General features: G+C 42.4%; 3 protein-coding genes across 8 annotated transcripts; 2 read left to right on the plus strand and 1 right to left on the minus strand.

Annotated features, from left to right (window-relative positions):
• The first annotated feature begins 449 nt into the window (after positions 1-449).
• pnp4a (purine nucleoside phosphorylase 4a) lies at positions 450-7,915 on the plus strand. Of its 5 annotated transcripts, XM_061786109.1 has the most exons (10): positions 614-1,796; positions 1,900-2,003; positions 3,096-3,271; positions 3,349-3,539; positions 3,657-3,736; positions 3,799-3,963; positions 6,872-6,964; positions 7,487-7,578; positions 7,689-7,790; positions 7,869-7,900. In XM_061786109.1, the coding sequence occupies exons 1-6, from the start codon at positions 1,508-1,510 to the stop codon at positions 3,955-3,957; spliced, it is 999 nt and encodes a 332-aa protein (XP_061642093.1). In that variant the 5' UTR covers positions 614-1,507; the 3' UTR covers positions 3,958-3,963; positions 6,872-6,964; positions 7,487-7,578; positions 7,689-7,790; positions 7,869-7,900. The 5 variants fall into 5 exon arrangements, with proteins under 5 accessions (XP_061642094.1, XP_061642093.1, XP_061642091.1 ...); XM_061786110.1 differs by lacking the exon at positions 6,872-6,964 and adding an exon at positions 450-605 and having other exon boundaries at positions 1,633-1,796; positions 7,487-7,790; positions 7,869-7,915; XM_061786107.1 differs by having other exon boundaries at positions 7,487-7,790; positions 7,869-7,915.
• A 1,095-nt stretch (positions 7,916-9,010) lies between these two features.
• ergic3 (ERGIC and golgi 3) lies at positions 9,011-24,179 on the plus strand. Of its 2 annotated transcripts, XM_061784578.1 has the most exons (14): positions 9,011-9,212; positions 10,699-10,769; positions 11,601-11,688; positions 11,840-11,959; positions 13,006-13,102; positions 13,200-13,365; positions 14,074-14,131; positions 15,478-15,492; positions 16,661-16,692; positions 19,544-19,640; positions 22,523-22,587; positions 22,667-22,803; positions 22,884-22,939; positions 23,022-24,179. In XM_061784578.1, the coding sequence occupies exons 1-14, from the start codon at positions 9,125-9,127 to the stop codon at positions 23,099-23,101; spliced, it is 1,170 nt and encodes a 389-aa protein (XP_061640562.1). In that variant the 5' UTR covers positions 9,011-9,124; the 3' UTR covers positions 23,102-24,179. The 2 variants fall into 2 exon arrangements, with proteins under 2 accessions (XP_061640562.1, XP_061640563.1); XM_061784579.1 differs by lacking the exon at positions 15,478-15,492 and having other exon boundaries at positions 9,012-9,212.
• romo1 (reactive oxygen species modulator 1) lies at positions 19,679-22,063 on the minus strand. The gene is made up of 3 exons (XM_061784581.1): positions 21,905-22,063; positions 21,533-21,669; positions 19,679-19,917 (listed from the first exon to the last, which is right to left on the minus strand). The coding sequence occupies exons 2-3, from the start codon at positions 21,667-21,669 to the stop codon at positions 19,809-19,811; spliced, it is 246 nt and encodes an 81-aa protein (XP_061640565.1). The 5' UTR covers positions 21,905-22,063; the 3' UTR covers positions 19,679-19,808.
• Positions 24,180-24,689: the final 510 nt, after the last annotated feature.

Consider the following 24,689-nt stretch of genomic DNA (forward strand, 5'->3'; position numbering starts at 1 on the left):
TCAAACATTGGTGAAGGTTTCAAGTCTGAATACCTGAATTTAGTTTTTCAAATGATGGTTAGATGGGGAGAGGAAGATTTCGAATTAGAATTCACTTCAGGGGTTCCATGTTGGAGTTTTAAATCAGGGTTTCAAGCCAGGGTTTGGTTTTCAAGTCTGGATTAGGGTTTCGAATTAGAATTTCAAGCAGAGTTCAGGTTTCAAGTTAGGGTTCGGCACTCTTGACTATTTTTCCATTCCCGCAAAGTTCTGAAACGAATCCGAGTTCCCAGAACTGCTTGAACCAGGTCCAGTTGTACATGTAGATTTGGAGTAGATTATCGGCAGCTTGTGCGTGTCTGCGTGCTTTACGTTTAGTAACGCTGTCGTAAAAACGACACAACACTCCCACACTCTCATGCGGGGTGGAATCCACGCACACACAGAGCGCCCTCATTCATTGGTTGGACAAGTTGTCGGCCAATCAGATGCATGTGATCCGCCTATAAGGAGGCTGATGGGAACCAGCCTGACGCACACTCGCACACACATACACACACACGCGCAGACACGTACACACGCGTCAGTCGAGCGTCGTCCATCATGCACAGCAAAAAACAGATCAGGTAAGAGAAAGACAACTAAAATCATTTTGAAATTGTTGTTTCTCTTACACGACGGCTACGTACTGTCGATCCTTCTCGAGCTCTGCTAGGAATCGGGTTCCACCATCGAGACTGTTGCTGTTATTAGTAATTATATGTAATTGAAGAAAATGTAATGTGAACAGACGACAAATCAAACCTTCAATTGTGATCCTTTGTTGCTGGCTAAGATGAAGTCTTAAAAATACTTCATTTCATAGTAATTGTAGTCCAATTCAACTTTGACATCTTTTCTGGGGCGTTTAATGTACAAATGAAATGTGGGAATTCACACTTATTCTGAATGACGGCGCATTTAGCCACACGTTGTTGCAAATGCGACATTCCAAAGGTGAGCGAGGGCTCAAACAAGGGTTAGGTTTTAGGTGAGGTCTCAAAATAAGGTTTCAAATTAGGGTTTGAAACCAGGATTACAGTTGTTAAATTAGGGTTTCCAGCCAAGGTTACATTTTCAAATTAAGGTTTCAAGGCAGGATTATGATTTGAAGCTAGGGTTTCAGATCTGGGTTAGGGTTTCAAGTTGGGAATCAAGTTATGTTTTCAAGCCAGTGTTAGGATTTCAAAGTAGGGTTTCAAGATAGAGTTAGGGCTTCAAATTCAGGTTTCGAACAAGTATTAGGATTTTAAATTTGGGTTTTAAGCCAGTATTAAGTATTTCAAAGTAGGGTTTCAAACCAGGGCTATAGGACTCCAAGACATGGTTAAGGTTTCAAACAAGCGTTCAGGTTTCCAACTAGGGGTTTCAGGTCGGGGTGGGGTTTTAAGTTAGGTTTGAGCCTATTTTAACAAAGTACAGATTTTCAAATGTACTGGAGCTAAGTAAAAAGTAAAAAAATCTTGATGTCGTGATTCGGGAGTATTCGATGAATCGTCTCGCGAATGACTCGGAGCACAGCGTTTCAAATCATTCGCTCGTTCCCGAGACGATGAATGGAATAATCCCGAGACGATCAGTCGCACACGACCTCCGCGTTCCTCTCCGCGTCAGCCACGATGAGTACCAGAAGTGTGCCGACTGGCTGACGTCTCAGACCAAACACCGCCCCCAAGTGGCCATCATCTGCGGTTCGGGTTTGGGCATGCTGGCCGACGCCCTCAAGTGCCAGGATTCCTTCCCTTACGCCGACATCCCGGGTTTCCCGCAGAGCACAGGTAAAAGTCCAGCGCGGGAACACAAATTTTGTGGTTCATTTTGGGTTGTTGGGTTTTATTTTATTTTTATTTTTTTGGATGATGATCTCGGCCTTGTCGCCAGTTCAAGGTCACGCCGGCCGGCTGGTTTTCGGGGAGCTGAAGGGGAAAACGTGCGTGTGCATGCAGGGCCGATTCCACATGTATGAAGGATACTCGCTATGCAAGGTACTTGGCTATCTTGATGCTTCATAGAGAATTGGAGGCTGTTTTATTGCTTCGCCTACACCCCCAAAACAAGGGCGACGCTGCGCTTAACACGTTTCGAAGGACCGAAGTTTTGAAAACTTTCATTCATCAACGTCATGGTTGTCTTCTAATTTCCTTAAAACTATTTTTCCATTCCAGGGTTACGGTTTCAAACAAGGACACGGGTTTCAAGTAAAGTTTAGGGTTTCAAAGTACTGTTTCAAGCCAGGCGTTGGGGTCCAAACTTGGGTTGGGGATTCAAAATGGCACTTCAGGTCAGTGTTAGGGTTTCAAATATCGCTTTCAAGCCACGGCTAGGGTTTCAAAGTAGAGCTTCAAGCCACCGTTAGGGTTTCAAAGTAGAGTTTTAAGCCACGGTTAGGGTTAGAAAATAGGTGCTGGGTTGGAGTTTCTAATAAGAATTAGGGTTTCAAAGTAGGAGTTCAGGTCAGGGTCAAATTATGGGGTTGGGGTTCTTAAACCAGGGTTTAGGTTTCAAATTAGGGGTTCAGGTTTTCAAGGTTGGCGAGGGTTTCAAATTAGCGTTGCCTTGCCAAGTGGGATTTCAAGTTAAAAGGAACTAAAAGTTCCTGTAACTTTAGGTGTTAATACATCTGAACTACCACTAAATGCCTTATTTTGGCCAACTTCGGTGCCACAAACCTGAAAGTGATCTCACGATGCTAAGCCGCTAATGCTAACACAGCGCTGAAATAGATTAGATGTGTATTTGTGTGTGTGTGAGCGAACACAGCTCAGCACAGCTTTTTTTTTTTTTTTTTTTTTTTTTTTTGGGGGGGGGGGCGTCACGTGCAGCATTTTAGCCGAAAATTCAATGCAGCTATTGTTCTCTCCCTCTGTAAAGCTGATCGGCTTCCAAGCCGTTCCCAATTCCAAACTATTTGGCCCGTATGCAATAATGCCACGTGGGCTCAAACATCATACAAACATTCATATTGTACATTTATGTTATTAAAAATCTACAATGTCCCGTGTATACAATAATTTATATCGAACGGTCTACAATGGTGTCGCAAACTCCTCGACCTTGTCGCCCCTTGCCTTCTTCAGACCACGTTTCCGGTGCGAGTCTTCAAGCTGCTGGGCGTGGAGACCTTGATCGTGACCAACGCCGCCGGCTCAGTGGCTGACGGCCTGCGCCCCGGCGACATCATGGTCATCAAGGACCACGTCAACTTCCCCGGCCTGGTGGGTCTGAACCCTCTGAGCGGACCCAACGACGACAAGTGAGGCGGACGAGGATCGGCCCGGCTTATCGCCGCTGTTTTTGTTTTCTCGCTGACTTTTTTCAGTGCTTCCGCAGGTTCGGGCCGCGATTCCCGGCCATGTCGGGATGCTACGACAAAGGATTGCGCTCCCTGGCCGTGGAGATCGCAAAGCAGATGGGCGTGGCCGACGTGATGCAGGAGGGGGTGTACGCCATGGTGGGGGGACCCACTTTTGAGACCATCGCTGAGGGCAGACTGCTGCATCGACTGGGCGTGGACGCTGTCGGTATGGAACACATTTTAAAAGCACACACCTCTTAATGAACATAGTTGTTTCATATTCAATGGTCTTTGCATCTCTCATGTACCATTTCAATTTTCGATGCAACCAAAATGAGTCCAGGCATGAGTACTGCCCCTGAGGTCGTCATAGCAACCCACTGCGGTTTGAGGGTCTTTGGCCTCTCTCTCATCACCAATAAGGTAAACACACACACACACACACACACGACAAAGGCCAAGTGTACTATTTGTGTTTGTGTCAGGTGGTGAAGAGTTACGAGGACCCGGACAGCGTGGACCACGAGGGCGTTCTGGAGGTGGGCCGCCAGCGCTCTCGCACGCTGCAGCAACTCGTAACCGAACTGGTTGCCAGGATGGAAATCAACAACAACATCAGCAGCAGCAGCAATAATACTCTCTGAGAGGAGGTGCCTTTTCCTTTTTTTTTTTTTTTTTTTTGGGTACAGTTGTGACATTTTACAGCTAACTTCTTTTTATAATCAACCTCAAAGTATTTATAGGATGTAATGTAGTGCTATATACGTTTGTAAGAGTTAAGTAGAAGTGTGTTGTTATCCAGCCATCCATTTTGTATTATTGTGCTAAACCTAAATATCTGTATGATTGTTTGATCTTTTTTTTTTTTTTTTTGTACATAAAGTCCTTGACTCTCTGATTCGGTTCATAATCTAACTTAAAAAAAAAAAAAAAAAAAAAGCACTGCCAAGCCACCTGTGTTGTTTCGGGAGAAAATACTGAACAGCCCCTCACGAAATAGTACATAGAGTATTTTTACATCGTCCTGAGGAGAAAAACAATTTAAAGTAAAGCAATTTAATTCATGTAGCACAAAGTGCTTTACATACTGTAGTTAAAATAATAAAATGCAAATGTATATGAACTGTACACCAAGCTAATAAAATGGGGAAATAGTCAGTCAAATAACATATTACATAAATGATGAGGGAAAAAAAGGATTAAAAAAAAATGATGAGAGGGTTTTTTTTCGAAATACATTATAAGTTTGAAGACAACTGCTGAAAACACGCAAAGGCTGAGAACTACTCTATATAATGCTAAATTGTAGAGATAGCGCTTAGCTGTTTTTCACCATTTTAGTGTTCCTGATTTTTTGGGCTGCGGCTAAATTGCCACCCAGCGATGCACTTGGGCCTCGGGCATGAGTCCTCGCTCGCCCACTACATTTATTATTTAACCTTTATTTATCCAGGTAAAGCAACTGAGATTCTCATTTGCAATGCCGACCTGGTTGTGGACAGCGGGGTAAAACAAAATACAAAAACCTCTACGACAAACTGTACAATGTGATTTAGTTGCATATTTACGTAAGATATTTCATCATAGCATATGGTCAATAAAAGGTTGGCAACCGGCTAAAACGTGCAGAGAACATAAACAGTACAGTTCTAACGGCCCTCTGAAGGAAACCATAACTACAATTCGGCCCGAGAGAAAAAAAAGTTGGACACCCCTGTCGGTGGAAAGGTCAAACTGCAAACCCTGACCCAGGCTGGTTGAAACCCTAACTTGAAACCTCAAGCTTGGCTAAAAACCCTAACCCTGGCTTGAAACCATAATTTGAAACCCTAACCCTTAATGCAAGAAACTCTCACTTTAAACCTGAACACTGGCTAGAAACACTTAAAACCGAGACCTTGGCTCGAAACCCTAACCTTGACCCTATTTTGAAACCTGAAACAACGCTAGAAACCCTAACTTGAAACCTGAACTTGAAATGTTAATCCTGTCTTGAAACCTTACTTTGAAACCCTGACCTTGTCTGTTTTTTTTTGTTTGTTTTTGCACATGATACAAGAAAAAGAACATTTTTTAACAAATTAATAAACCAATGGAAAAACCACAAAAAAAAAACATGAAAAGTCAGGAAAATCCATTGAGATTTAGCAACTCGATGATCATCGAGCATCCACTTTAATTATTGAAAAATATCAGTAGCAGTATCTGCGATACTGGCCCGGCATTTACGCTGTACCGGATCGATACCAGAGTTGTCAGTGTTGGATATGGGTTATTATTATTTCAATTTGCGTTGTCCGTATTGCACCTCCACAATTTATACCGAACACGCTGGTACACTCGTTCCAAAAGGCAGTAACCCCGTGGGCCTTCCCTCCCCCTCCCCCTCCCCCATCGTCCATCCCAGCCTTCCTTAAACAAAACAAACAAGTGCGCTTGCCGATTCAAAACTGCTGCGGGCCTTCCTTCGGCGCTAATCTCCCCCTGAAAAGAATCTTTTCCTCACCCGCTGCTTCACGCTGCATTCACATGCTACGTGGCTTCATCTGCATGACAACGTCGCGCAGATTAGCCTAATAGCATTAGCGCGTCTCACCGGATCGTTAGTGCTGTCCGTAATTAACACTGAACTCGTTTTCCGCTTTTAATTGCGCAGGAGCGTTACTTCAGTTGAGCCGTGTTTCGCGTTCTCACTGCTTTGTTTTGTAAGTTCTACTTCCTGTTTTTGTTTACTTTCCACTGGCTTCACGGGACTCTCAGCCAGAGTTAGCTTACAATAATGGTAAATATGCCTTTTAGGAATAAAACCTCTTTGGTGTTGTGCAATACTGGTCATGATTGTGGTACTTTTAGAGCTAAGTCATTACTTTAGGTTGTATTTGATGCAAAAAGTTTGAGCACCACTGCATTAGTTAACATTCAAACTGTGCATCCACCTGTTGCTACCCATACAACAAAATATTAGCTCTGTGTTCTGCATAAATACATTTGTGAGTAAATTGAGAGCAAATCAACATTATTACAGTATATACTTTCGGCGACATTTGTGTTTGGTGGTGTGCCTCGAGATTTTACGTAGTGCTAAAACGAATTCCCCAACATAGCTGCTGTACTTTTTCATATTGTGGAAAACGGAACCAGAAAAAGATTAGAAGGCGCCCCCCTGTGTAGTCGCGACATTAGTTTGTTGAACTAAGCCCGCTAAGAATGCAAATGTGTTGTCTTTCCAACACACACACACACTCAACAGATTAGCTGGAACCTCAGGGAATCTCATTCACATGGAAACAAACACGTCTTCGTTCTCATTGGTAGCCAGCGAGTGTCATTAAATCCTTCCCCTTCCATTTAAACGTGAGGCATGTTGTCAGTTCTTCCTCGCACCTTCCTCACCCTCACAGCGCCAGAAGCTTCTCATTTGCAGAACATTGTGTACTTTTTCTCTTTTTTTCCCCGATGATTAACAATGAAGTCAGGATAGCATCGGTGCAATAGCGTTAATAGTGACACTAATAATCGGCTCCATCGTCACGGCCCCGGCCGTGGTTCCTGTAACAGACGACTCGTTTTCCATGGAGCGTATTTTGGGTTCGGAGGGCAAACGAGCCGGAAGCTGCGTGAAACTCCACCGACCTTGGGACCAGACGGCAGGTGAGTGAAGCCAATTTCACGCGGATATACAGAAAACCTGGAATATTTCACGCAAAAAAAAAACTGTGCCTCAGCGACACAGCATCCTGGATAAAATACTTGACGGCAACAGGGGTCGGAGGTCAGGGCTAGCAAGGCCTTATGGCCTAAACGCTATCGGAAGTACTGAAATTGTTCCGTGAGTAGATTCTTCTGATTTCATAGCATTTCTCTTGGCTACACTGCTTTCAGTATGTGTACGTTAGCTTTTTTTGTCCAATCAGGTTTCAGCCTCTATGTGTTGCCATGTCAATCAAAGCTGCCCCGGGTCTTCAGAATCGGTCATGATGGCCCATGAAATTTAATCTCTACTAGCAATGGGACTGTTTCTTTGACCAATCAGATTTCAAAGGGGGTTCGGAGACAAAAAGGGTCCTATTTTTAATTATTATTATTAACCATTAGTTTATTACATTACATTGTATGTAAATATTTTTTTAAAATTGCACAAGCATGTGGTTTCACTGTCTTATTTTCGTGCAGAGGAGGAGTCAGACGAGGAGAACAAAGTTTGCCATCAACATCACGATCGCCATGCCTTCCCGGGTTAACTTCCAGAGTCCGCCGTCCAGCTGGTACATCGGACGCCGACCTCGAACTGCCTTCACCGACAGCCAAGTAATCCAGGAATCCATTAGTAATCTGTATTGATCACGGATTACATTATTTTAATCATGTGTGGTAGGTGAATGTTCTGGAAGCAGTGTTTCAGGTCAACTGTTATCCAGGCATCCAACTGAGGGAACATCTGGCTGGGAGACTGGATCTGGATGAGGACCGCATACAGGTCTGGACCACACATGCAAACACAGAATTGAAAAGATGTTTTTCATTTTTTGTTTTGTTTGTTCTTTTATACTTGTAGATATGGTTTCAGAACCGACGGGCCAAACTAAGACGATCCGTCCGAGAAAGCCGACTGAGGATGGTTCAGTCGGCTGTGGCTGATCTCGGGAGGAAGGTCGTGGGTCACCTGCAGGCTGAGGTTGAGGAATGACATTTTTCCATCCATCCATCCATCCACGGAGACAAACAATCATTCACCTCCCAATTAGCAATAATACATAAATTGTATCTTTTATAACTGTTTTGTGATGAGCTTGATTAAAATGTTTACACCTTATCATTTTGGAGTATATTCCTCTTTACTGGATTAATGTATGTGTGTATGTGTCCATATGTGAATATTGTGATTCTGCTTTCTGAGCTATACAAAACTGAATTATTATTTTTTTATAATTCATAAAAAAAATCAATCACTAGTTATGTCCCTCTATTGAAATGGAACAATTACTATACTATTTTAATTAACGTTTTTAATAGTTGAAATTAAGGTGGGGGGACGATTTGCATCTTAATTCTTTTAAATAAATTTAGATACATTATGATTTTCTGTGATAAAAATGATTACATTTGCTTGCTTGATGATTTATTTTACAAAGACCATTTTGTCTCTTTTTTTTATTGGATATTTTATTTCATAAATGATGAATATTATATTTAAAATTTGATAGCTTTTTGTTTTTCTTATTATATTATAGTTACACATTGTTTTATGTATAATGTTATATTATTGTTATGCATTGTTTTCGGCATGATATATGATATGATATATTATATTATAGTTATACATTTTTTTTTTTTATTTCACCACCTACATTTTTGTTAAAATTAAGGGAGGGCTCGGAGTAAAATAACTTCCTTATTGTTGGAGTTCAAATATTTGTATTTTAAACATTTAATTTAATATGCACATATATTTATTTTATTTTATTTCCATCAATTTCCCTCACTATGGTCGCGGGCCACTGGAGCCTATCCCAGCTATCATCGGGAAGGAGGCGGGGTACACCCCGAACCGGTCGGCAGCCAATAGCAGGGCACATATGAACAAAGAACCATTCCATTGGTTGAAATTCCGCCACACATTGGACCGCAGCCAAATAATTTTGGGGCGGGGTGATGGCTGACGCGTCTGTCTCTGATTGGTCCACGCATCAAGACCATTCCTCCTAACCCGGAAGAGAACTCCCCAGAACTTGAAGTGTGTTCGGAGCCCAGCAACGGCGGCGTTTGTGTCTTGCTTGGCTATCGGTGGCGAGTGGCCGCCCGCCGCGTAAAATGGACACGCTCAACAAGCTCAAACAGTTTGACGCCTATCCCAAAACTCTGGAGGATTTCCGGGTGAAGACATGGGGCGGCGCGACCGGTGAGCGTGTTGGTTTTGTCGGCTAGCAGTCAGTCCGGCGCTGCTAGCTGTCTCGGCGAACAACAAGGCTAGCCGGTTATTCCGTTTAACCTCGCACGTACAGCGAATCCCCGTTTTTAGAGTTTTGGTTTCGTCGTCTACACAGCAGGGTTCAAATGAGATGTACCATGTTACGGCCGTACGATTACATTGTTTGAAAGGCACCGACAAAACAGTGCGAAAGGGGCGTTTTCGTGTTGTTGTTTTTTTTTTTTAACCCCCTTGTCGTTGTGTTCTGTGTGAAAGGGGCTCCTGCCTATTAAAGCTTGCAGCTTTTTCTTATGTTGTTCTTCTTCAAAAGGTACTGCCTATTAATGCCTCTTTTTTTAGGGTCGTTCTGTTCTGTGTGAAGAGCAAAGAAATGTCAGTGTGAAAGGGGCTAGTACTTATTCAAGCTGGCACGTTCCTGGATTTTTCCTGTGTCGTTCTGTTTTGTCTGAAAGATACTGAAACGCTGTCTACTGCCTATTCATGTCGGCGGATGTCCCGGCTTTTTGTGTGAAAGGTAACAACGCTGTTGTGTGAAAGGGGCAACTGTCACTTTCCTGGCTTTTTCTTGTGCCGTCCCGTGTGAAAGGTATCAGAATTTGAAAGGGGCAAGTGCCTATTACGAACTTGCTTTTTCTCGTGTCGTCCTGTTATGTGTGAAAGGTACTAAAAGTGTGAAAGGGGCCTATTCAAGCCGGCGTTTTCCTGCTTTGTCACTGTTCTGCGTGGAAAAATACTGACACGGAATGAGTCGACCTGCAAATGTCCATTGAAAGTAAATCTTTGTTAAATTTCACACGGATGTAAAAAATGTACAGTTTCTTTAAATTGAAAGTGCACTTTGTTAAAATTTAACGTAGAAAATAAATGCGACTGTTTAAGAAAATGTAAAAACACTCCTCACTGCGCTACACAACTACACTGATGTGTACAATTTTTACAAAGTACATTTGAATTAAAACTTTGCACATATGTATAACTAGTAGTTTCTCCAGCGATAAAATAGTTTATTCAAATGCAACGCACTGATATTTATTTATGTAAAATGAACCTTTTAATTTCATGCAGATGCAAAACTTTAGCCTTTTCAGCATTTAAAGTAAACTTTCCTTGAATTTAAGGCAAATGTCTTAATTGACTGGTTCTTTAAATTCAAAGTAAGCTTTCCCTAAATTTAACAGCCGCAAAACTTATTACCGTTTCTTTAAAATTAAATAAGATATGCTTAAAATCTGTATGAAAATAATGTAAATCCTAATTGCAGATAGCAGTGTGTGTGTACATGTCATTTATTGCGGATTCAATTTCTTTAAATGCAAAGTAAACATTACTTTCAATTTCACCCAGATGTAAAAGTTTACTATTTATTCAAATTGAAAGTACCTTTTGCTTACATTTAACGCTGATGTTTTCCATTTTAAGCTCAACTTTTCCTTACCATTCTCTTTTTCCTCTACAGTGACAATCATCAGTGGCATCATCATGTTAATCCTCTTCATTTCTGAGCTGCAGTACTATCTCACTAAAGAGGTGAGTGTGCATATTCATGCATCATATGTAATAAATAGCAACACCGTCGAGTGGAACAAGAAGAGTGCTGCGCAAACTGTGGGTCGTAGTTGAACATGCTCAGGATTCCCATGCTGGATCGGTTTCACTAGATCCTAATTACTGTCTTGGCATAAATGCGAGTGTGGCAATTGCACCTTGAGCACAAATGATTTTTTTTTTTTGATTGACTTTTTTTGCTCGTATAGTGGATGCACAACTTATGAAGTTGAACGCAATCCCACTCGGAAATCAAAACGGTTCAAATTTGTCCTCAGAATTCCACTTGCAAAAACCCATAATGGCTGGAAGAAAAAAAATAATAATTCGGTAAACATATATATATATATATATATATATATATACACACATACAGGATTCATGTCTTTATTCCCTTCTTTTATTGGGGGAAAAAGCCAAAGAAAAAGCAACCACTTGGTGCTCGTCGAACTGATGTCTCATGTGACATCACCCAGCACCAAAGTTAGAACTTCCCAAGACAAATATTCCACGTAGATTTTGGGGCAAACGATACATATAACGATATATTACTCCAGTGATTCCCAACCACTGTAGGAATTTACATTATTTGTTGTAAAGAACTATATACTTTTTGTTTGGTAGCGTGTTGTGAGATTTTGCCAATGTAAAATATGGGCCTTGGTTCATGAACTGTTGGCAAACAGAGTGTAAGTAGAAACGGCACCAGTTGGCTCAGTGAGGACAAGCGCTTTAGAAAAGGAATGGATTGATGTCTAAATAGGTCAAGGGTCACATCTTTAGGTACACTTGCGCTCTTCTGCTTCCCCGCAGGTGCATCCCGAACTGTACGTCGACACGTCCCGAGGAGACAAGCTGAAGATCAATGTCGACGTGGTCTTCCCTCACATGCCCTGCGCCTGTGAGTAACGGGCACCTAAGATGCACTGTAACCTTTACGGGTGAATTTAATTTCACCTATTGTGCGTGTAGCTTTTTTTTTTTTTTTTTTTGTGATTGTATTTATTGCCACCTTGCTCAACGATGACGCAATCCTCCCCGCGTCCTGTCAGACCTCAGCATCGACGCCATGGACGTGGCCGGCGAGCAGCAGCTGGATGTGGAGCACAATCTCTTCAAGCGGCGGCTGGACAAAGACCTACAAGGTGTCACGGACGAGGCGGAGAAACACGGTAAGATGTCCTCCGCCGTGGGCTGAACCGACGTCAACGTCAAACATACAGTGTTCCACCGCTATGTCCTGGTTCATTGTTTGTTTATTGTTTTCTTTATTTTTCGAAATAAAAAAGTCTATCTGTTGTGAAAAGCTGCAGTTTATGCCATTTAATGTTGGTGTAATACACCAACAACAACAAAAAACATGTAATGTGCTTTTTAATAAGAAAAGCAGCACTCTACCGTATAGTACTTCATACAAAGTATACGTTAAAAACATAAATACCACTTAAAGAATTAAACGGTTTGTGCATCATGATTTCATGCATTGATTGGGCAGCTCCTTCTGGTGTGCGCACCTTGGCCACCAGGGGCAGTACAACACCTGCATACGTATACACATGAGGAAGACTGTCGCAACTGCTCAGGAAGCTGCAGTAATAGTTGTTTTTTGTAGAGGATAAAGAAAATAGGACTGTGAGTTGGGGTTGGGTGATTAGTTGATTCATTCAATATTTTTTTAATCTATTTTTTTTCTTTAACAATACTTTTTGTTCTCTCCCCTTCGCAGTTTACACTGAAGACATGCAGCGGTTAACTTGTTGATGTTAAATTGGCAAACATTTCAAATGTGTTATGATATGTTAAAAAAAAAAGTGATTTATTTTTTTTCAAGTAAACTCAACTTGTTAGGTTTTACAGTAAAGCGACACTCTCTCCAAGTTTTGAATAATGTCATTGTCATTTACTTTTTTTCTCTTCATAGAAAGAGAAAAACAAATATTAAAATCTTTTTTGTGTGTGTGGGGCGGGGGCTGGAATTTTTTTATTTTTAATTTAAATTTTTTTTTTTTAAGGCCATATCACAGCCCTACTGAGTATTGTTACATTGTCTGTTTACATGAGTTGATGCACAGTTTGTGTTCAAATATCTGTTCTGCATTTTGTACTGTGTGTTGCCATTAATCGAGCAGACTTTGGTCAGACCAAGTTATACATTACACATAGCAGTTTTTCATGTGACCATGATGACATATTGTTAACGGCGATGATTTCTGTGCAGAACTCGGGAAAGCTGACGACGGACAAGCATTTGACCCCAGCACGCTCGACCCGAATCGGTGTGAGAGCTGCTACGGTGCAGAGACGGAGGAACTCAAGTGAGGAGGATTTTAGGGAACAACCGCACTTAGGGACATTTTGGGACTCCTCTTAATTATTAAAAAAAAATCTATATATATGGTGGTTTGCGCGCAGATGTTGCAATACCTGCGATGACGTGCGCGAGGCGTACCGGCGTCGAGGCTGGGCCTTCAAGAGCGCCGACACCATCGAGCAGTGCAAGCGAGAAGGCTTCACGCAGAAGATGCAGGAGCAGAAGAACGAAGGCTGCCAAGTGTACGGTGTTCTGGAGGTCAACAAGGTACCCGCAATCTTACGCCTGCAATTCATATGTAACACACATACAGTACACTTACCTTAGGTACACGTGCACTATTTAATAAGAGCCAATACAAAAATGAAACCAAGAAAGATAAGAATGTTTAGTTGACTAACAAGTAAAATAATGTACTAAAATAATAGCCGGCACAGTGTACGACTGGTTAGCACACCGCCTCACAGTTTTGAGGTTGCGGGTTCAAATCCCGGCCCCGCCTGTGTGGAGTTTGCATGTTCTCCCCGTGCCTGCGTGGGTTTTCTCCCACATCCCGAAAACATGCGTGGTAGGTTGATTGAGGACTCTAAATTGCCCGTAGGTGTGAATGTGAGTGCGAATGGTTGTTTGTATGTGCCCTGCGATTGGCTGGCGACCGGTTCAGGGTGTACACCGCCTCCCGCCCGACGATAGCTGGGATAGGCTCCAGCAGCGCGCGACCCGCGTGAGGGTAAGCGGCTCAGAAATGGATGGATGGATAAAATCAAATCTTAGGGGCAGTGCGGTACGGTGCATGAATGAAGGTACGCACGTTAAGATAAAGAGTAGAAGAAGAAAGTTGGACAATAACTTCATCAATACAACGCCTTTTTCACGGATTAGTGGACAAATATATGCCTGTGAGTACTGTTTTATTGCCTATCTTAACTACATTGCTTATTTGGATTGACCCCGCCGCTCAACTTTGACTTTCAGGTGGCGGGAAACTTCCACTTTGCTCCGGGAAAAAGTTTCCAGCAGTCGCACGTGCACGGTAAGTCCCGCAGTCCCGTCTTTGCTGCTCATCAACGCCACAGTGGCCTCTCCATGGTTTCTGAACACCGAATGAGGCCGGCTTGAATTCTGTTTTATGAATGGCCACGCTTTAATTGCATCCTCTGCCACCTAGTGGAAGAGCTTTTCATTGTTCAGCCGGTCACTACATGTCGCTGGCATAGATAGATAAACAAATATTTATATCTGTTCAGAAACGTTTGGCTTTTATGCATCCTCCCTTCTACCACACCATACTACTACCTTCATCTAGCCCTCTATCATTGTCATTTACCTTTTTCTCTTTATTGAAGGGGAGGGGCCTGGAAATATATATATTTTTTTCTTGCTTTTTTTAAAGGCCCTATCACACCCCTACTGTGAGTATTGTTACATTGTCGCTTGGGCGAGAGGCGGGGTACGCCCTGGACTGGTTGCCAGCCGATCGCAGGGCACGTATAGACAAATAAGCATCGGTTGACATACCTCTAAATGGAAATATAATTTAATTGCCTTTTAATATTTTAAGCCATGACAATACCACAAACTGTGATTCCCAAAACACTTTATCATTTTAAATTTGGAACATATCCATTAAAGATGAATGAATTGGAAATAAGACTCTCCGTAACTTCCACCAACAACCCGGGCAAAACTTAGCTCCTCCCCGACATACAAAGATGTTAGTCTCTCAGTCGAGATGCATCACTTCGCCAATACTTCCTTGACCGCTTCTTTCCTAAAAGAGTACAAAATATGCAAAGGAGGGGTTCTACAAAAAGAAATATGAATAGCGAGCCACAAATAGGCGGGGGTTCACTGTAGTAGTAAAAAAAAAAAAGAAAATATTTTTTCTTCTCTCTCCCCCCCTCCATGCTCATCTCAGTCGATTTCTGCAGGAAAGTAAGAAAAGCTCAAAGCACCGTGAATGCAAGCATGTGCCGCTTGCTTTTCGTTGTAAGTGAACAACACTCAGTAGGCACCATTTATGATCATTACTCGTCGAGCAACTGAAGTCCATTAAACGGTGTCTGTTCCCTTTTTTTATTTTCCTGCGCTGAACATCCTAACACATTTTGTTTGCGACACATCTCAGTGCTCTGCAGCAGAGACGAGAGACGAGAAGCACTGAATTAACGTCAGCCTGCGTGTTCCCCTTCAAATCGTTTGCGTCTGGGGCTGCACGGTCACAACCCAAAGCAGAATCAGATGGAAATTTCTCGCTGTTTTGAACGCAATCTGACGCCGTTGTATGCGATCGGTGCGGTGCAGCCCCAGCGGGCACATGACTTACGGTGTGTTGTCTCCCCAAAATCATCTGGTGTTTCTTCTCTCTTCTTTCTGCAGTGCACTCTGTGGAAAGTAAGTCCATCTTTTCTTTGCAGACTTTCTTTATTTTTAAGGGCTACTACTAACGCTGTCTGATTCTCCCCTTGGAAATTTAAAGCTCATTTTAACCACTTGTTTTTACAGCTTTTAGTCCACAGCATATTATATGTTTAAAAAAAACATCTTCCACAACATAGACAAAAGTATTGTATAGTATCATGAGAACTAGAAAATAAAATTGCTGTAGAAATGTTGTGTAAACGCTGAAGGGCTTATGCCGAACTCAAATTCTACAGAATGTATTGAAATGTAGTAAATTTAAGAGTTGGGGTGGGGGGGATGCTTTTTTTCACTAATATAATGCTAATTGTAAAAATGCTAATGTATAGCGAGATGGCAATGGGAGTACAGATGTCCCCATTAATTGAGGAATTTTGCCATGTCCTGAATGAGCGTAACCCAAGCGCTTATGTTGCAATGGTTTGAATCGCTTGAGAAATGTGGAAGGGTGAGGTAAATTTCTTCAAATGTGTGGGAATTTTGCCAAAGAAAATGTGAAATTCAGGAAAAGTGGGAATTTGTGCCATGTAGAAAAATAGTTTATAATGACGGCATGAGGTCAACAATGTGAAATTGGAACGTTTGAAATCAGTTGCAAAATGTGGAGGTTTTTAGGACCAAAGAAAAATGGGGAGTGTAAACAGTACTTTTTATAGCACCCAATTTTCATGCAGGAAAACATAGTTTGTGCTCTTCAGCCTTCACACAATTTACTAGGAATGTTGTGAGTGACGTATCCAATACTTAATAAGCAGATACTCTCAAAATTCCCAATGAGTTTGGGAGATGCTCATTAAGCATTAAATCAGGTTGTTTTAACCTGATTTATGCTGAAATGTTGAAGTATAGAAGAAGAGTTTGTGGAATGAGCACATGGCCAAATACTTTTGTCTATAGTATACTGTATAATGTATTGCCTGCCTGAAGTACAACGTATCCTTATCATAACGGCCTATTGCTCCTCTTTCCGCCATTTTTTTCTCTTGCGTCGCCACCGCATGTGCCGTGCTGTTACTTTTATAAGCACCTCACCATTCCAAGTCCCATTTGACTTGAAATTACTTACACAGGTCCAACTCTACAAAAACTGTGTGAAATCTTCCATTTTCAAATGTCGGATTGTTTGTTTTTTTGTTTGCAGTTCACGACCTGCAGAGTTTCGGCTTGGACAATGTAAGGATTCTTTTTTTAGCTCCTGGTAACATTTCAGCAGCGGTCAGTGTAAAAAGACGCTGACCACTGTTAATACAACCCCAATTCCAATGAAGTTGGGACGTTGTGTTAAACATAAATAAAAACAGAATGCAATGATTTGCAAATCATGTTCAACCTATATTTAATTGAAGATATTTAATGTTGATACTGATAAACGTTCTTGTTTTTAGCAAATAATCATTAAATTGGAATTTTATGGCTGCAACACGTTCCAAACAAAGCTGGGATAGGTGGCAAAAAAGAGTGAGAAAGTTGAGGAATGCTCTTCAAACACCTGTTTGGAACATCCCACAGGTGAACAGGCTCATTGGGAACAGGTGGGTGCCGTGATTGGCTAGAAAAGGAGCTTCCCTGAATTGCTCAATCATATACAAGCAAAGATGGGGCGAGGTTCTCCTCTTTGTGAACAAGTGTGTGAGAAAATAGTCCAGCAGTTTAAGGACAATGTTCCTCATCGTACAATTGCAAGGAATTGAGGGATTTCATCATGTACGGTCCATAATATCATCAAAAGGTTCAGAGAATGTGGAGAAATCACTGCATGTAAGCGGCAAGGCCGAAAACCGACATTGAATGCCCGTGACCTTCGATCCCACAGGCGGCACTGCATCAAAAAACGACATCGATGTGTAAAGGATATCACCACTAGGGCTCAGGAACACTTCAGAAAACCAATGTCAGTAAATACAGGTTGGCGCTACATCCGTAAGTGCAACTTGAAACTCTACTATGCAAAGCAAAAGCCATTTAGCAACAACACCCAGAAACGCCGCCGGCTTCTCTGGGCCTGAGCCCATCTAAGATGGACCGATGCAGAGTGGAAAAGTGTTCTGTGGTCCAACGAGTCCACATTTCAAATTGTTTTTGGAAATTGTGGACGTCGAGTCCTCCGGGCCAAAGAGGAGAAGAATCCTTCGGACTGTTATGGACGCAAAGTTCAAAAGCCAGCATCTGTGATGGTATAGGGCTGTGTTAGTGCCAATGACATGGGTAACTTACACATCAGTGAAGGCACCATTAATGCTGAAAGGTACATACAGGTTTTAGAGAAACATATGCTGCCATCCAAGCAACGTCTTTTTCCATGGACGCCCCTGCTTATTTCAGCAAGATAATGCCAAACCACATTCTGCACGTGTTACAACAGCGTGGCTTCGTAGTAAAAGAGTGCGGGTACTAGACTGGCCTGCCTGCAGTGCAGACCTGTCGCCCTGTCTTGAAAATGTGTGGCGCATTACGAAGCGTAATATACGACAACGGAGACCCTGGCCTGTAGAACAGCTGAAGCTGTACATCAAGCAAGAATGGGAAAGAATTCCACCTACAAAGCTTCAACAATTAGTGTCCTCAGTTTCCAAACGTTTATTGAATGTTGCTAAAGGAAAAGGTGATGTAACACAGTGGTAAACATGACCCTGTCCCCGCTTTTTTGGAACGTGTTGCGGCCATAAAATTCTAAGTTAATGATTTTATGATTAAAAATAGTTTATCAGTTTGAACATTAAATATCTTGTCTTTGTAGTGTATTCAATTAAATATAGGTTGAACATGATTTGCAAATCATTGTATTCTGTTTTTATTTAACACAATGTCCCAACTTCATTGGAATTGGGGTTGTAGTTAAGCTAGCCTGTTCTGTTGTTTTTACACCCGTTTATATTCTTCTTATAGTAAATGAATTTTTTTTTAACTCATTCTGGTCAATTTTAAAATTGGAAGGGTTTCTATAGCTTCAGTGGCCACAGGTGTCCCAGGCCGTACCACTTGTAAAACATCCATCCGTTTTCTGAGCCGCTAATCTTCACTAGGGTGCTGGAGCCTATCCCAGCTATCATCCGGCAGGAGGCGGGGTACAGCCTGAACCGGTTGCCGGCCAATCGCAGGGCACATAGAAACCAACAACCATTCGCACTCACATTCACACCTACGGGCAATTTAGAGTCTTAAATCAACCTACCACGCATGTTTTTGGGATGTGGGAGGAAACCGGAGTGCCCGGAGAAAAGCCACCCAGGCACGGGGAGAACATGCAAACTCCACACAGGCGGGGCCGGGGATTTGAACCCGGGTCCTCAGAACTGTGAGGCAGATGCTCTAACCAGTTGTACACCGTGCTGCCTTATAAAACATACCGTTGTTAATTCACAGTACTATTAAATGGTAGTCATACGAAATACTTCTCACACCAGTTTTTTTTTTCCCTCAAAATTTTTTTTCTTGGCTGCTACAGTTTAGAAATACTGTAATGTTTTCTTTATAAAATATTACTCTGTGACATTTCCCACCACAATGTTTTAGAGATTGTTTTATTCCAGTACAGTCCATTTAAGAAGTTGTATTTTTTTTTAATAGTTGGGTACATTTAACTTTTACATGCCATACACTTTAATTTTATCATCAAGTACTGTTTATTCCATATTTAAACGGAGGGCTAATGTTCAGACGGAATAACAGTGGTTTTTAATATACTTTTGGGGAATACAACCGCTTGTTTACGATTAACTATTTTAGTGTTGCTCGTGATGGTGAGCCAAATATTTTGAGGGGGTAGTGGTGTGAAAAGTTTGAGAACTAAATCAAGCTCCTTGGCACCAAGATGCCACTTGATGCCGTCAAAGCATTACTTTTATTGCTGGGCTTGAGCATAAAATCAAATGAGAGCTTTTCCAACAAATAACAGAATATAGGTTCTCCCAATAATTGGGCAAATTTGTAAATAGTGTGGCGAATATGCAGATGGCCACTATCCACCTTGTGACGTATTTGAATGAATTCCCTCATTGCTAAATATTGTTTACCTGGTGTTTAGATCAACATGACCCATTTGATCAAACACCTGTCGTTTGGGGAGGATTACCCCGGCATCGTGAACCCTCTGGACGGCACCCAGGTGACGGCGCCACAAGGTCAGTGAGACTGCAAAAACGCCACGAAAGCGCACTGCGATGTTTAGTTTCTTTTTTAATAGAAGCGATGACACGGCCAAGCGGACAGAAAGACGCGGCTGCTATTGCAGAAGTCCCATAGCTATAGTTGGATCGCACAGATGAGCTGGTTAGTAGTCGTCGTCGTCCTCAGCAGCGGATGCCCATCCCGATGGCCATGAAGGTGCCAAACGTGCCCCCACTCTGCATCATGGTCTTGCCCACTCCTCCCATCAGCTCGCGGCCTCGCATGCCAATTCTGCAAACGAGTGAAAAGCCCTCAGTCAAATAAATATTTCTTTGAATTGGGTCAACTATAAGAACTTTTGAGAAAGTTTTCAGGCTGCAACCCCTGATTATTATTTTCAATTCATCGATGATTTGGATTAAAAATATTTTTTTTATTTCCATCCTTTATTCACAAACAATGATTTCAAATTGACAGTGCAGAAAATGCACAAACAAATTAAGGCTAAGTTACTAGTTTAGTCTTTAATATGTCAGCAAATACGCAAAACATTTGATCGTTTTCCAAAGTAAAAAGCAGATGCAAGTGTCTTATTTGGATTCAACACAAAAATAATCATCTGCTTTCATGGAGGTCTGCAGAAATCTGAGTATTTACTATTGAGAAGCTGAAATTCTGAGGATCTTTACCATTTTAAGTTAAACAAGGTCTCTAAACGATCAATTACCTAAATAGTTCTCAATTAATTTGACAATTGATTGTCAGTTTAATTGCTACACCTCTACAAAATAAACTTTACTGCAAAATATGTAAGCAACATCAGCGCAGCATTACATAGTCACTGTACTGACATAACACAGTGTACTGGTCACAAACTTATGACAAAAGTTGGGTCTTATGCACAGCGAACATTGTCCTAAATAAGTTTTAATTTTCATTGTACATTAAAATAGGTTAGAACAAATTTTTACACTGCACTAAACAAGACTGAATTATACAGTGCAACTGGAAGTAAGGCATGTTTTTGTCCAGTGGAGTTCAAAATATTCTGAATGTAATAAAAAAAAATACCACACTCCAGGAATTGGAAAAAAAATAAACACAATGGTATATTGCATACAAAATGTACATCACATGTGGTCATGCGTATGTAGACACTGGACCAAAAGTAGGTGTACACTTTTTTTTTTTTAATGAACATTTATTTTCTTACAGGTACTGTGAATAATGGCAAATAATTTCAATCAAGAACAGAGGAAATGGATTCTGAGTCGCTATAGGAAAGGTCCCCAAGGAAGGGAGAGTGGTTTTAAGCGAAGGAAGGATGCAAAAGAAGAGGGGAACAAACCAAGGTAGGTAGGGAGGAACTAAGGAGGTCAAGAAAGAAAGAACGGGTCTGAAGTGGAAGGAAGGCTGAAAAGGTTTTACTGATGGAAGGATGAATAAAAACATGTGAAGGGGAGAAAGAAGGGAAGATGCGAGGAAAGGAGGTCTGAAAGGAAAACATGCCACAGACAAAAAAAGGTCTAAAGAAGGCAGGCAGGCAGAAAGGATAAGAGGGGGGAAAAAGCTCATGTGGGATGTAAGGAAGGTAGAAAAGCAGGTTCAAGCGATGTAATGATGCATGAAGAAAAAGGTTTGGGTGAAGCAAGGCAGGACAGACAGCAGAAAGGTAGAAGAATCAGGCAGAAAGCTGGGTTTGAGCAAAGGAGGGATGGAAGTAATAAAAAGCTAATCTTTGGGAATGAAGGGAACAAAAACATGGAAATGTATGTTACATTTCCAAGTGTATGCCTACTTTTGGCCCAGCCTTTATAAGCATTCAACCATGTATTCAAATATTCTCAACTTTATTGATCGAAGACGCGAGTATCAGTGCACATCGATGATACTACTACTTTAATACCTGAGACAGGAGAAAGTACCGAACATGGCACCGGCGGCCATGCCCACAGCGAAGCCCATCATGAAGCCCATCTTGACCCGGTCGAAACAGCTGGGCTGGGCCTGGCCCTGACCATACGGCGCGACAGCCACGGGCATCTGGACGAGAAATACGGCGCATAGACTCCGTTAAGAAACGCTGCAAAATAAGCCCACTAACAGCCAACACAACACAGCGAGTTGAGCATTAGTTTTTCCAAACGCTTGTTCGTCTTCCAATGCGATAGCATTAGCGTGCTAACTAGCGAGCTCACGTCACTTGGGGCCTTGACAGGAAAACACGCCACGCTTTATTTCGTTAGTTTTTAGGAGCTACAAATAAAATGCTCGTTACCGTGAATCAAATGTTTCTAAATTGAGCTTCTTTAGTCGCTCCTCTGTTGAACGTGTAAGAGGCGTACTCGAGCGCAGGAGCGTTTAAATGTCCTTTTGTCAGCGCTCCATAGCCGGAAGTAGGAAAGAGAAGAAGACAGGAAGCGAGCCAAAGAGGCCATATAAACGCGAAGGGAACACAGACAGCGACACAGGGTGGAACTTTTTAGTACTGCACCCCACTCACTCTATTCCCATTATTAGTTAATGTGTCCGTTGTCCAGGTTCCTTGTTTGTGTCTTGATGTCTCTGTTCCTATTTTGTGTCCCCTTCGGGCTCCTTTGTTTTTGTCCTTTTTCAGTCACTAGTTTGCATCATTTGGCTCCCTTATTTGTGCCCCTTTTTGTTCCTTCTTTCTTGAGCCCTTGTGTACTTTTGTCTCTGTCCCCTGTTTGTCCTTTTCCGAGGTTCCCTTCTCTGTGTACTTTTGTCTGTTGCCCCCTTTTGTGTCCTCCACTAATTACTTGATTCCCATCATTGGAACATTCATGTTTAATCCTCATATATGTAATGTATAATGAATTCACAGTGAAAATAAATGCTTTTCTCTTATGGTGTTCTTGTGTTTTCTGTCCCATAGCATCAATGATGTACCAGTATTTTGTCAAAATTGTCCCCACCATTTACATGAAAACGGATGGCAAGGTGAGCTCGACGTTATCGGAATATCATCCGAACACTCTGAGCCGGAATGAGGAATGCGTGCTTTTTGTCTTGTCGGCAGGTTGTAAAAACCAACCAGTTCTCGGTCACCAAACATGAAAAAGTGGCCAATGGCTTGATAGGCGACCAGGGCCTGCCCGGAGTCTTTGTTTTATACGAGCTCTCCCCAATGATGGTGAAATTCACTGAGAAACACAGGTAGGTAATATTAACAACTTGTGAACCGTTCTTTTAATGCAAGTGCTACATTCTGAGTTCAACATTGTCATTGTCCTCAGATCCTTCACTCACTTCCTGACTGGAGTGTGCGCCATCATCGGGGGCGTCTTCACAGGTCAGTCTGGAACTCCAGCACCTCCACTTGTCGAATTTGTCCCGCGCCGAATTCTCACCCGCCTCGTGTCCTCCCGCCGCAGTGGGCGGTCTCATCGACTCTCTCGTCTACCACTCGGCCCGCGTCATTCAGAAGAAGATAGAGCTGGGGAAGGCCTCCTAACAACGGCGTCCCCCCCCCCCCCGCCCCACGCTGGCCTCCGCGTGGCCCCCCGAGAGCACGACGCACGGACCGACGGGAGGCAGGCGGGCAGAGGACCGAGCATCTTTACGTCGTCCTGACCGAGAAGGACTTCAACATCAGCCAGGTCCTCTGTCTCCCTTTTCGTTGCGTTCCTGCGAGCGCAACGCTTCTAACCCTGCTGACTCAACGCCGCCGGCACGGTTAAATGAACACAGGAGGGCGCTCTGTATCATCGGCCGTGGGTTGTCATGGCAACAGCAGCGAGGCCTGTGGCTACGCTCTTTCTTCATGGACGTGACCTTTATTTAGGTGTCCTTCTTTGTGGTCTCCTCTTTGTCAGTTGTGTATGTCCTTCATTCGTGTACTTTGTTTCTGTCCTTCTTCTTGGTCCATTGTTTGTGTCTAGGTCCTTCATTGGTGTACTTTGTTTAGCTTCCTTATTTGTGCCCGTCATATAGGTCCGTTGTTATCGTCTTTTTTTCCTTGGTGCCCGTCTCCCCTCCCCCTTTTGTTTACGTCCGTTATTTTTGTCTTTTACGACCACCTCCATCCCTTTTTTACAGCCTTTGCCTCAGTGCCTTGTTTGCGCCCTTTATCCGGGGCCCCTTGTTTTTCTTGAGGTGCCGTCCTACGTGTGCGTCGTTTGTCTTTTTATGTCCCGCGTCGTCATCGCGTTGCATTTAAACTCACTTTCCCCATTACGTTAATAACATGTTCACATCAATATTTACTTTGTCATGCCAACACGAGGTGTGTGTGTGTGTGTGTGTGTGTTGAGATCATAAAGTTGGAATTGTACATGAGTGAATTTTCTTTTAATGGCCACAAAAGTATCAGATCAACAAGCGTTAAAAAAAATAATAATAATAAGGTTGAGTGTGAATTGTGTGTGTGAAGGACAAGGCAAGTAAATGCATCACGTTGATTGTTTTATTGTTCCGGGCAAGGGGCTGCTTCTCTTCTTTTTTTGGGGGACTTTTTAAGGCTTGTCGCCGATTATTCTTTGGCGTTGTCATCGGTCAGTATGCATCTCCATTCTAATAAACCTGAGACAGTCCGACGGTGTTTCTACGAGGTTCCTCCTGACATTTTTCGACCAGACGGTCCCGTCGGGCAGCGAAGGCCTCCAAGAACTCAAGTGTGAACAATGCAGTCGGTGGGTGTTCTTTCCCATTCAAATCAGGTACGGCGTATCTACTGTGTGAGGGTAAAAATATATTTATATTTTGATTGTCCTCAAAACAGTTTTTTTTTTTTTAAATGACAATAAATGTGAATGTCACCAGCCTTCACTGTGCACATTGACTTGAATGCTTAGCTATTCTCCATCCATCTCTTTTCTACAGCGCTCCATGATCTCGGCTTGCGGGTGAGACTCGAGTCTATCCCGGCTGACTTCTGGAGAGCAGCGGGTCACGCCCTGACTGGTCGCCGGCCAATCGCTGGGCTCATGTAGTCTCATAAATCAAATGTGGCTTTTGAGCGCAAACGTTGCACAAAGTCTGACTTTTAAGTATATACATGTTGCCGAACGTGCTTGAAGCTAAAGGTGAGACGGCATTTCTAC

The sequence above is a fragment of the Phyllopteryx taeniolatus genome, chromosome 9 (genome assembly GCF_024500385.1).
Source record: "Phyllopteryx taeniolatus isolate TA_2022b chromosome 9, UOR_Ptae_1.2, whole genome shotgun sequence".
In the NCBI taxonomy this organism is placed as follows: domain Eukaryota; kingdom Metazoa; phylum Chordata; class Actinopteri; order Syngnathiformes; family Syngnathidae; genus Phyllopteryx; species Phyllopteryx taeniolatus.